The sequence below is a fragment of the Dromiciops gliroides genome, chromosome 4 (genome assembly GCF_019393635.1).
Source record: "Dromiciops gliroides isolate mDroGli1 chromosome 4, mDroGli1.pri, whole genome shotgun sequence".
Lineage (NCBI taxonomy): Eukaryota > Metazoa > Chordata > Mammalia > Microbiotheria > Microbiotheriidae > Dromiciops > Dromiciops gliroides.
The window spans coordinates 359,830,491-359,843,485 of NC_057864.1; the positions used below are offsets into that span (position 1 = coordinate 359,830,491).

The 12,995-nt window shown below is 40.3% G+C and overlaps 1 protein-coding gene across 1 annotated transcript; it reads left to right on the forward strand.

Moving 5' to 3' along the window:
- The first annotated feature begins 1,066 nt into the window (after positions 1 to 1,066).
- On the forward strand, positions 1,067 to 2,751 carry LOC122752792 (general transcription factor IIF subunit 1-like). The gene has a single exon (XM_043999705.1). The coding sequence runs from the start codon at positions 1,105 to 1,107 to the stop codon at positions 2,674 to 2,676; it is 1,572 nt and encodes a 523-aa protein (XP_043855640.1). The 5' UTR covers positions 1,067 to 1,104; the 3' UTR covers positions 2,677 to 2,751.
- The last annotated feature ends 10,244 nt before the right edge of the window (positions 2,752 to 12,995 follow it).

Here is a 12,995-nt window from a genome sequence, read left to right on the forward strand (position 1 = left end):
CCAGTGCAGCCATCTGAAACAAAGATGGCTATATATACACATACATAATTATCTATAAACATACACATATATATTCAAACACGTGTATGTAAAACTATGCTATGCATATTTCCACTTGTCATCTCTTTCTCTGTAGATGGATAGCATCTTCCTTCATAGGTCCAAATCTTTCCATGTTTTTCTAAATCAAACAAATTGTCATTTCCTACATCACAGAAATTTTCCAACACATTCACATCCTATCTGAAAAATTGTCCATGAAAGTTTCCCCCCAGTTTTCTGTATTTCTTCTATTCTTGGATACATTGGTTTTATCTATACAAAAATGTTTTATGTAAAATAATAAAAAAATTATCCATTTTACACTTCAACAATCCTCTTGCCTTATAATATAGTTTGAGGTCTAATATTGCTAAATCTCCTTCCTTTACATCTTTATCCCCTCATTTTACACTGAGAAAACTGAATCCTAGAGAATGGAAGAGATCCATTCAAGATAACAAGTAGTTAGAGGTTCACTACAACTGGAACCCAGGTCTCTTGGTTCCTAGTCCATAGCTTGCCACTGTCGAGTATTTGTCAAATCCCTAAATAGCAAAACAAATATGGACATTATATAAGTTCATTAAGAGGAAGGGGGAGGGATTAAAACTAGATAAACCATTATCTTTCTGCCACAGAACCAGATTTTGAACCAACTGTTCTCATGTGAAGTCATTTGTCCTAGCTAAATGAAGCCTAAGTTGCTTAGGAGCCAGGGGAATAAGTTCTAGTCTTAGATCTGTTACTAGGCAGTTCTTTGACTTCGGGCATATCACTTGCCTGGATTGGTTTATTCATCTGTAAAATGGAGATAAGAATAATTTACCTCACTGAAAAGTTATGAGGGACAGAATTTTAGACCTCAAAGGGACCTTAGAAACTGCCTTGTCTAATTAATTCCCCAATTTATGGTTTAAAAGTAGAATTTACCTTCCTTATCAGAGGTAGGAGCCCGGCCCGCACCATAATCATATTGGGGTTCAGTGGGGAGGTCAGGGGCCGGGTTGTGCAACGACGCTCAACCGTTTACACGGCCATGAAGAGTGCCCAGCTTTGGACACCATGACGACCCTGGGAACCAGCAGCCAGACTGTGACTGAATATGTTGTTCGAGTCCCCAAGAACAACCTCAAGAGGTACAATATCATGGCTTTCAATGCAGCTGACAAAGTCAACTTCTCCACCTGGCACCAGGCCAAGATGGAACGTGACCTGAGCAACAAGAAGATCTATCAGGAAGAAGAGATGCCAGAATCTTGGGCTGGCAGCGAGTTTAATCGAAAGCTCCGGGATGAGGCCAGGAGGAAGAAGTACGGCATCATTCTCAAGGCCTTCAAGGCTGAGGACCAGCCCTGGCTCCTCAAAGTCAATGGCAAAACAGGCAGAAGGTTCAAGGGAGTCAAGAAGGGTGGTGTGACAGAAAACACGTCCTACTACATCTTCACCCAGTGCCCTGATGGGGCCTTCGAAGCGTTCCCTGTGCACAACTGGTACAACTTCACTCCTTTGGCCCGGCACCGGACACTCACTGCAGAGGAGGCCGAGGAAGAATGGGAAAGGAGGAACAAAGTCTTGAACCACTTCAGCATCATGCAGCAGAGGCAGCTGAAGGACCAGGACCACGATGAGGATGAGGAAGAGCACAAAGAGAAAAAGAACAGGAAGAAGTCCAGTGAACTCCGGATCCATGACCTAGAGGATGACCTGGACATGAGCTCTGATGACAGCAACGGCAGTGGGGAGGAGGGGGAGAAGGTCCCCAAGACCAAGAAGAAGGCGGCTTCCTCCAGGGGGGGCAAGAAGAAGAAGAAGAAGGGCTCTGATGATGAGGCCTTTGAGGACAGTGACGATGGGGACTTTGAGGGCCAGGAGGTGGACTACATGTCTGACGGCTCCAGCAGCTCTCAGGATGAGGCAGTAGGGGGGAAACCCAAGGTGGTCCAGCAGGAGGAGGATGGCCCCAAAGGCATTGATGAAGAAAGTGAAAGCAGTGAAGAGAGTGAGGAGGACAAGCCCCCAGAGGAGGAGGAGAAGGAGGAGGAAGATAAGAAGGCACCTACCCTACCAGAGAAGAAGAGGAGGAAAGGAGACAGCAGTGAGGAGTCAGAGACCTCTGAGGAGAGTGACATTGACAACGAGGCATCCTCAGCCCTCTTCATGACAAAGAAGAAGACGCCCCCCAAGAGGGAACGGAGGGCCTCAGGCAGCAGCTCCAGGGGAGACAGCCGCCCAAGCACCCCCAGTGTGGACAGTGGCAGCACATCCTCCACCTTGCGGGCAGCTGCCAACAAGCTGGAGCAAGGGAAGCGCCAGACGGGACCCAGTGACACGCCTGCTGCCAAGCGCCTGAGGTTAGATGCTGGGCCCCAGAGCATCTCGGGCAAATCCACCCCCCAGCCCCAGTCTGGCAAATCCACGCCCAGCAGCGGTGACGTGCAGGTGACCGAGGATGCAGTGAGACGCTACCTGACCAGGAAGCCCATGACCACCAAAGACCTGCTGAAGAAGTTCCAGACCAAGAAGACAGGGCTGAGCAGTGACCAGACGGTCAACGTGCTGGCCCAGATCTTGAAGCGCCTCAACCCTGAGCGCAAGATGATCAATGACAAGATGCACTTCTCCCTCAAGGAGTGAGGCCCAGCCTGGGACACAGGACACCCCAGGACCATTCCCCCCCCTGCCCCTGCCCCCGCCCGCCCCAGTGTGGGGCAGAATAAAAGTGGCTTTGGATTTTTCAAAAAAAAAAATAGGCCAATTTATCTAATGAATATTGATGTAAAATTTTTAAACAAAATATTAGCAAGGAGATTACAGCAAATGATCACCAGGATAATATACTATGACTGGGTAGGATTTATACCTGGCATGCAGGGCTAGTTCAACATTAGGAAAACTATCAACATAACTGACCACATCAATAATAAAACTAATCAAAAATCATATGATTATCTCAATAGAAAAAGCTTTTGACAAAATACAGCACTCATTTCTATCAGAAACACTAGAGAATATAGGAATAAATAAAGTTTTTCTTAAAATGATAAGGAGTAAAACCTAAAACCACCAGCAAACATTATAAGTGTAATAGGGATAAGTTAGAGGCATTCCCAATAAGATCGGGGTGAAACAGGGATGTCCATTATCACCTCTGTTATTTAATATTGTACTAGAAATGTTCACTTTAGCAATAAGAGAAGAAAAGGGAATTAAAGGAATTAGAATAGGCAAGGAGGAAAGAAAACTATCACTCTTTGCTGATGATATCATAGTATACTTAGAGAATCAACTAAAAAACTACTTGAAAGAATTAACAACTTTAGCAAAGTTGCAGGATGTAAAACAAATCCACATAAATCATCAGCATTTCTATACATGACCAACAAAGCTCAGCAGCAAGAGACAGAAAGAGAAATTCCATTTAAAGTAAATGTAGACAATATAAAATACTTGGGAGTCTACCTGCCAAGACAAACCCAGGAACTCTATGAACACAATCACAAAACACTTTTCACGCAAATAAAATCAGATCTAAATAATTGGGAAAATATCGATTGCTCATGGATGGGATGAGCTAATATAATAAAAATGATAATTCTCCCTAAATTAATTTACTTATTCAGTGCCATACCAATCAGACTACCTAAAAATTATTTTTAGAGCTAGAAAAAATAATAACAGAATTTATCTGGAAGAATAAAAGGTCAAGAATATCAAGGGAACTAATGAAAAAAATGCACAGGAGGGTGGGCTAGCTGTACCAAATCTGAAGCTATACTATAAAGCAGCAGTCATCAAAACTATTTGGTATTGGCTAAGAAATAGAGTGGTGCATCAATGGAATAGATTAGGTACAGGAGACACAGTAGTAAATGACAATAGTAATCTACTGTTTGAAAAAAACCCAAAGACTCCAGCTTCTGGGATAAAAACTTTTGGGAAAACTGAAAGATAGTATGGCAGAAACTAGGCATAGACCAACATCTTACATTGTATACTAAAATAAGGTCAAAATGGGTACATGACTTAAACATAAAAGGTGATACCATAGGTAAATTAGGAGAGGAATGAATTCTTTACCTCTCAAATCTATGGAGAGGAGAAGACTTTATGACCAAACAAGAGATAGAGAATATTATGAAATGCAAAATGGATGATTTTGATTACATTAAATTACAAAGTTTTTGTACAAACAGAAACAATGCATCCAAAATTAGGAGGAAAGCAGAAATCTGGGAAACAATTTTTATATCAAGTGTTTCTGATAAAGGCCTCATTTCCAAAATGTATAGGGAACTAAATCAAATTTATAATAATGCAAGTCATTCCCCAGTTGAGAAATAGTCAATGGATATGAACAGGCAGTTTTCAGATGAAGAAATCAAAGCTATATATTGCCATATTTAAAAAATGCTCTAAATCACTATTGATTAGAGAAATGCAAATTAAAACAACTCTGAGGTACCACATCATACCAATAAGATTGGCTAATATGACAAAAATGGAAAATAATACATGTTGGAGAAGCTGTGGAAAAAGTCGAAAACTAATGCATTGTTGTTGGAGTTGTGAACTGATCCAACCATTCTGGAGAGCAATTTGGAACTATGCCCAAAGGACTATAAAACTGTGCATACCCTTTGATCCAGCAATATCACTATTAGGTCTATATCCCAAAGAGATCATAAAAAGGGGGAAAATATTTATAGCTGCTTTTTGTGGTGGCAAAGAATTGGAAATTGAGGGGATGCCCATCAGTTGAGAATGGCTAAACAAGTTGTGATATATGAATGTAATGGAATATTATTGTGCTGTAAGAAACAATAAGCAGGCAGATTTCAGAAAAACCTGGGAAGACTTACATGAATTGATGCTGAGAGAAATCAGCAAAACCAGGAGAACATTGTACACAGTATCAGCAACATTGTGTAATGATCAACTGTGATAGACTTAACTCTTCTCAGCAATACAATGATCCAAGATAATTCCAAAGGATTCATGATGGCAAATGCTTTCCACATCCATAAAAAAAGAACTGTGGAATCTGGATGCAGATTGAACCATACTGTTTCTACTTTTTTGTTTTTGTTTTCTTTTTTGAGATTTTTCCCTTTTGTTCTGATTCTTCTTTTACAATATGACTAATGAAGAAATATGTTTAATATGATTGTGTATATATAACTATGTCAGTTTGCTTGCTGGTTTTGGGAGGAGGAGGGAAGGGAAGGAGAAAAATTTGGAACTAGAAATCTTACAAAAACAAATGTTGAAAACTATCTCTTCATGTAACTAGAAATTAATAAAATAATTTTATGACTAAAAAAGTAGCATGTAGACAGATCCTATAAAAGTTACTATTATTACCCACCAAATCCTAGTATAGTCCCTAGTCCTACCCATATTCATTTCCTGTATGGGAATTCTGCTGTGTCAAATATTGCTTGAATGAGCAGTCAATTATCTAGCTCACTTAGAAATCCTCTGGTTACAGAACATATATCATTACATCAAAAATCCTAGAAGAGGATTTTACCTATTAAGGCTATCCCAAAAATCTTAGTGCAAGTTTTAAAAACACCCTGTGTTCTTCTGGGAAGCTAAAGTGAACATTTAATTCTTCTTGCTCTTCAAAGGACATTTTAATTTGTAGTTTTTCACAGACTGCTAGTTTCTGAAACCAACTTGCCAACCTTCTGATGCACAGCCTCTAGGCCTTGAGGGAAATTAACAGAGGAACCACAATATCACCATATACATAATCATTCTTGTCCTTGGAAATCTGGTCTCCTCTTCCCCTATCCAGCTGTGTGACATTGTAAAAGGTCTATCCTCTCTTGGATTCAGCTTTCTCACCTGCAAAATGAAGGGTTTAGACTAGGTAATCCCTAATGATTTTTTTATATACTGTGCTAGATTCCAATAAAATGTAAGCACCTTAAGAACAGAGATAGGTTCATTTTTGTCTTTGGATCCCTGGTATTTAAAATAATGCCTAGAATATAGTAGATACTATATAAATACTTATTGAACAAGTATTTATGAATGATGATTTATTGACATTTAATTTCTTTATGATTTAAATCTATCTTATGAAGAAAGTGGCAGGAAAGAACTACACATAATATTCACAATGTCATAAAAAAAACTCTTTATATCTTCTTTGTATATGAAAATGACCATGTTTGTTCAGTTCATAATAAATGTAATGGGGTACTGGCAAATGGGGGATGAGTCCCAAGACCATGTGCATTTAGTGTATCTGCTTCTAAGAAGCACTTGATGGCATGGAGTGGAGGAGCAGGCCCCTGCACACACACACACACACACACACACACACACACACACACACTGCTGCCTGACTCCATTAGTTCACCTCCCCAAGACAAGGATTCCTATAAATCTCCAGGTAGGTAGAGAAAGCTAACACCAAATGAAACCGGGAGTCATGACTTGCTGTTGCTTCTGTCCTTGTTGTCTCTATTCTTTCCTGCCTAAGATGAAGCAGTATTGGAGGAGGACTAGGCTGTGATCCTATGAGCTTCAGAAAAGCAGGAGTCATCATAACTCAAAACTCCAGTGATGGGAGTTGATGGTGGAGTTTGCAGATGGCTGATCCCAGTTAGGAGCAAAGTCCTGAGCAAACTGATTGACCAAGGCAGCCAAGAGGAGTGGTATTTGGAAATAAATTTGGTAATTCCAATACTTTGAATCAAACACTTGTAAAGTTCAAGCTCACTTTCCCCAGGAACCATAGTGGTTTAAGGGAGACCATGACATTGATTGAGGAGGATGTTTTATACCTCTCTTCTTTCTGTATCTTCTTATTAAATATCCCTTTGTAAAAACTCATTGATGCTAATTGGTTGAATGGTAGGAGCACTATTCACTGGTGATAGATATTGGGAAGAACAAAAAGGGCTGATTCCATTAGTTCACCTCCCCAAACCACTTAGAATTATCCCCAGAAACCCAAGGGGGGGATGTAGTCTTGTTTTGAGAACATTACTTGCCAGAGAGTGGGGAGTTGGGTTAAGAACCTCCAGAGTTTATACAAACTACATTAAAAAAAGCAAAATTAGAAAAAAAGAGAATGAATCTGTGATCTCATTAGTGTACTCCTGCCACTTGTATAAATTATAGCCCTTCAAACCTTATCCTGTGTAATTTGTCCTTGTCTTTCTATAAGTGGTCCCTTAGAAGATCTGCCTAACATACTAAAGGCCATTTTCTGGTTCTTTTAAAATCCTGGGTGTCCCATGAAACACAAATAACTGATAAGTGATAAGTTCAAAGTGCTATGTCAGGCCTGAAAGGAAGAAAGGCATTACTACTACTATTACTACTACTACTTGGGGTGGCTAGGTGGGACAGTGGATAAAGCATGGGCCCTGGATTGAGAAGAATCTAAGTTCAAATCCGGCCTCAGTCACTTGATACTTACTAGCAATGTGACTCTGGGCAAGTCACTTAATGCTCATTGCCCCACAAAAAAAAATAGAATTTATTCCTACTACTACGACTACCACCACCATCACCAAGAAGAAGAAGAAGAACTTTAAAGTTTGTGTATGTGTGTGTGTGTCTAAAAACTTTGAGCCTCACAACAACCTTTACCAGCTGTAAGGAATTAAGGAAATATTCCCCCCAAAAAAAGTGATGTTTTAATTTGTCCTTAAAAGCATGAGTAGAAATTCAACACAGAGGCAGATTGTGGAGGACATTCAATGCCACACACAAAAAAGGGCCATTGAAGAAAACAAGATGTAAAGTTTCAGTGACACAACGAAATACTTCAATAAATGTACTCATGGTACAATTTATGATGATTCCACTGCCCTTCTTTCTTCCATCACCTTATTCTTTGTGTCTGATCTTTTCTTTTCACAATTATTCTAATGGTTCCCAATCAACATTCTTAACAGTTAAAGTTTCACAGTATCCTTAGCTACTTCTAATTATTCAATTATTGATAACCTTACAGAAATAACACTAAAGGTATTGTTAGTAACTAATGCACACCTGATATGACTTCTTCACAAAGTTGTTCTGGGAATAGTTAATGTATATATAAAGGCATATGATGCTCAAAATAATGACTGAGGCAGGTTGATACTAAGGAAAGATTTAGGATCAGAGGATCTGGGTACAAATCATTCTTCCACTTACTGCCTAAGTCACATTGGGCAACTCATTTTACCTCTTTTTGCTTCAGCTACTGTATTTGTAAAATGAGCGGGTTGGACCAAGTGACATTTGAGGCAACTCCTAGCTCTAAATCTATAACCCTATTATTGATCCAGGAATCTCCCATCCCATAGAGTAGATACATTCTAACATAAAGGATATTAATACTCAAAGTATACTTCAAATTTCTGGCTGCAAGACAGCATTTGGTGTCAGTGCAATCTCCACCTTTTATTTTACTTAAACTGCGCTTCAGGGATAAGTGGGTTTTTTTAATGCTTTAATACTACAAATTGCCAAGATACCCAGTAAACTTCTTTACAACATTCTCAGCTGGGGGCAGCTAGGTGGTACAGTGAATAAAACACTGGCCCTAGATTCAGGAAGACCTGAGTTCAAATTCGGTCTCAAACACTTGACACTTACTAGCTGTGTGACCCTGAGCAAGTCACTTAACCTTCACTGCCCCGAAAAAAAAAAACAAAAAAACATTCTCAGCTGACAATGAACCTCTTAGTAAAAATGTCAAGTGGTTCTAAGAACATCTAATCTTTAACAAATTTATCAGATGCCCACAAAATGCTGGCATTATGTGGTAGGTATAAGCACAGGAGAGGCATGATCTCCCTCCTAAAGAAATCACCTAATAGGAAAATTATGCTTGTCTTAGTATTAGTCCAGGAGTGCTAAGTGTGATACATAGTCTTAATGTCACTGGTTCAAGTCACAAGGGAATAAGAACAATGGGAAAGGTAATAGTGTAGCCACACTGGCTGGGTAAGCCATCAAAAAAACTAGGTTGGGGGAAGGGGTACAAAGGGTTAAAGACATAGTCCGTATAGTTTTAGGGCCTGAGGTAGTGTCTGAGAAATCTACAAGACAGCTTTCAATACTGAAGTCAATACTAAAATAACCTATATCAAATTGCTTCACTTCTAAATGAGGGGGTGGTAGGGAAGGAGGGAGAGAATTTGGAACTCAAAAAAATGTTGAAAATTGTTTTTACATATAATTGGAGAAAAATTAATACCAAATAAGGGGGCGGGGAAGATTGAAGTCAAACACTATAGCGGAACTCTCTGGAGCCCCCAGGAGAGGGGTCTATAAGGTAGCTTCTCTCATAGTGACCAGAGGTGTCATGTTGCTTTTTAAAGTTGTAGCAGTTCAAGCCTACTTGTTCAGCCACTTCTTTCGGTCTCCATGCCACAGTCCCTCTCTACTACTACCTCTATCCCATCAGAAACTTCATGCCTGTCTCCCTTGTAAGTGAGCTTCTTGCCTTATCTTGCAGGGAACCAGGCCCCCACACCAGTTCTTACAGTCTCCTCAGCATGGGATCTTTCTCCAGCCACCTCCATGTCAACAGAAAAAGTGGGCTCTACCCTTGCTCCATTAGTTCTTAGAGGTGAGCCTTTTGCCTCATCTTGCCTTATCTTGCATGACCTCCTTGTCATGCCCTGAGGATAGGTACATTCTCTCCTACCTCATCCTTTCCAGTTATCCTATATGTGTTGTCTTCCTCTGCTAAAATGTAAGTTCCTCAAGGATAAGAACTGACATTTTCTTATATTTGTGTCCCCAGGAATTACCACATGGGCTCTTTTTTTTCTTTTCACATGGGCTCTTAATAATATCTACCTGTCTATCTCCTTTGCCCTCTCTAGCTAGGCTTTCATAATTTGAAGGACTGAAACTTTCTTTCTGATATATCTTCAAAAAGGCCATTTACCAAAGATTTAACTTGGAACACATGTTATATGAGAGAAATAATCTAATGGTTATTCAGTCCTCTATGTTTTCTAAGCTCTATTTCTGCATTGCAAGATTACAGGGAGACAACATGATGTTATTTTAACACCTCCATTCTTTTCTGTTCCTCATCTCTGCCACTGATTTAAGAATTAATGTTACACCCTCAGTTTCTAGGAGGCCAGCTTTGAAATATCCATTTGAACAATGTTTCTGTGTCTTCTGCAAGAAAATATTGAACATTCTGTCCATTGCGTTACTCGATGTGCCTTATATAAAGACCTACATGGTATATATTCTTCCTTTAATTCAGTGCCAGAAAAAGTTTGTCTCTCAGATGAACTTGTATACTTTCTCTTATCAGAAAACTAGAACTTCCTAACATGATGCATTTGCCTTTGTGCCTTGACTTCCAAGAAACAGAGCTAAATTCCATACTCAGTTGCAATAAAAAATCACAGTTGTAGAGTACTCTATGGTATACCAAGCTCTTGCCTCACACTAATCCTGTGAGTTAGATAGTAAAAGTATTAATATCTCCATTTCATAGATGAGAATCTTGAGGCCCAGGGAAGTTGTTACTTACTCAAGGTGACCCAAGCAGATAGCAAAGCCACAAATTGAGTCAAGACTTTCTGACTCATAGTCCAGGGCTTTTCTCTCTGTGATGCTTCTTCTAGTAATGGTCAGTATCAAAGGTGTCAAAAAAGCATGGCTCAAACCAGATTAAAATGTAATTGGGGGCAGCTAAGTGGCGCAGTGGATAGACCACTGGCCCTGGATTCAGAAGGAACTGAGTTCAAATATTTTGTATATATATATATATGTATATATGTATGTATATATATGTATATGTATATATATATGTGTGTATGTATATATATCACTAACATGTGGCTTTCTAACTCAATATGGGTCCTCAGGAATCCTTACATACAGTTTACTGACCATGTTTGGATTTGAATCTGACATTACTGGCCTGCGACATCACAAGACCACATAGCTGGAAGGAATATTAAAGGTAATCTAGTGCAAACCCATCTTTTATTTTAGATGAAGAAACTGAGGCCCAATGAGGCTAAATAACTTGCCGAAGGTCACACAGGTATTAAATAGCAGAGATAGGATCAGAGCTTTGAACTGAGAAACTCTAAGCTCCAAATTTATTTTTCTTTCAATAGTACCATACTACCTTTCCCTACAGAGGTACTCATGAGAAAGGCAGCTAGGTGGCACAGTGAATAGAGTACTGGACATGGAGTCAGGAAGACCTGAGTTCAAATTCAATCTCAGATACCTACTAGCTGTGTGACCCTGGCAAGTCACTTAACCTCTGTTTGCCTCAGTTTCCTCATCTGTAATATGGGGATAATAATAGCTCCTATCTCCCAGAGTTGTAGGTAAATAAATGATGTATGGAGAGAGGGAGGGAGGGTGGAGGGAGATGGAAGGAAGGAAGGAAGGAAGGAAGGAAGGAAGGAAGGAAGGAAGGAAGGAAGGAAGGAAGGAAGGAAGGAAGGAAGGAAGGAAGGAAGGAAGGAAGGATCTCAAGGAGTTTATACTGTCAAATAGACAACATGTTCATAGATAAGTATAAACAAAATTAAAACAAGATAGTTTAAGGAGGGAGAGTACTAGCATTTGTGAGAAGTTAAGAATGGTTTTATGTAGAAGTTAATGCTTGAATTGAATCTTGAAACAAGTATTCTAGGAGAAAAAGGTGAGGAGGGAGAGTATTACAGGTATGGGAAATAACTACAGGAAAGACCCAGAGATGGGAGGAGTGTCAAATGTAATGAACATCCTTTGAGAAGGCCAGCTTGACTAGACTGTAGCTTTCTTAAATTCCTGCTAGGTCATCTTTTAAACACACAAAAGAAGAGGCAACACTAAGCCTTGAGTTTTCAGATAGACCCATAATGCAGGAGCCAAAGATTCTGGCTCCTATTTGGAATTGCTGTGGTTGGGTAGCTTATTTGGCGCTAATGAGGCCCGAAGCCATAGATAGGTTTGATCTCCATATGGGGCAGTTGGCTTTGCTCTGTTTTCTGACTACAGGCTGAAGTCCTGAGCCCTGCCAGCTGTCTCACAAATGCCTGCCATGGGTTCACAAATGGAAACAGAGTGAGAGCATGGAGACAGAGTATTACCAGACTGGGGGAGGAAGAGAGAGAGAGAGAGACAAGAGCTCTCATGGGTGGTCAGATTCATCTTCACCAAAGGAAAAGAAAGCAAGCATTTTTTGCATGATATTAAGGGAAACTTGATTTCTCTGGGTTTCATATGGCCAGAGTAAAAAAAAGACAGAAAACCCACCTCTTAGACACAGAGTACTTCCGGCTGAGAACATTTTAAACTATGCCTGAGTCTTCCAGTTCCTTAACTGCTTTCTTCCCAGTTTGTGAGAATGTTTCTCTTGTCTCCTCACCTCTCTCCCAGTGACTGATGTGTCCAACCCACACCTTAGATAGAGTTAATTGTTCTACAGAAGACTTTGGGCCTCCACTTCTCACTTCCTTGCCCTTTGTTTCCATGATGAGCTAGAAAAGTGATGCCATACAGAGACCTCCCCTACCCCCTCCTCCACTTGCAGGAAACATGTCATGTCTTAGCACACCAGGGGATCGCTAGTGACCTTCTGGTGAGCGTGAGCCTGAGCCCAAGCCGGAGTCATTCCTGACAGCATGTGCCATTTTGCCTTAATAAAAAACACCAAAATGAAACCAGATGACGGTCATGGTTGCTGAGATACTGCAAGAAGTAAACAGTCCCTTGCCCTTGTGCAGTTGTTTTTGGGGGTGGTTTTTTTTCATTGTCAGTTCGCTTTTGTTGTTTTCTTATGTGAGTGTCCATAGGTGAGTGTGTGCATGCAGTCGTGCGTGCATGCACTGGCGCATGTGTTTTAGCGAGGACTGTGGGAGATTGCTGGTGCCTCTCTGTTCTGCCCAGGATAGCAGCTTCCAGAAAGAACTCCCTGGGACACTGACCAGGCTTGATTAAATGGTGGGGGTGGTCCGTTCTGG

What these genes read in the sequence shown, in the direction of transcription:
- LOC122752792 (XM_043999705.1), top strand. Translation starts at nt 1,105, where the DNA reads ATGACGACCCTGGGAACCAGCAGCCAGACTGTGACTGAATATGTTGTT.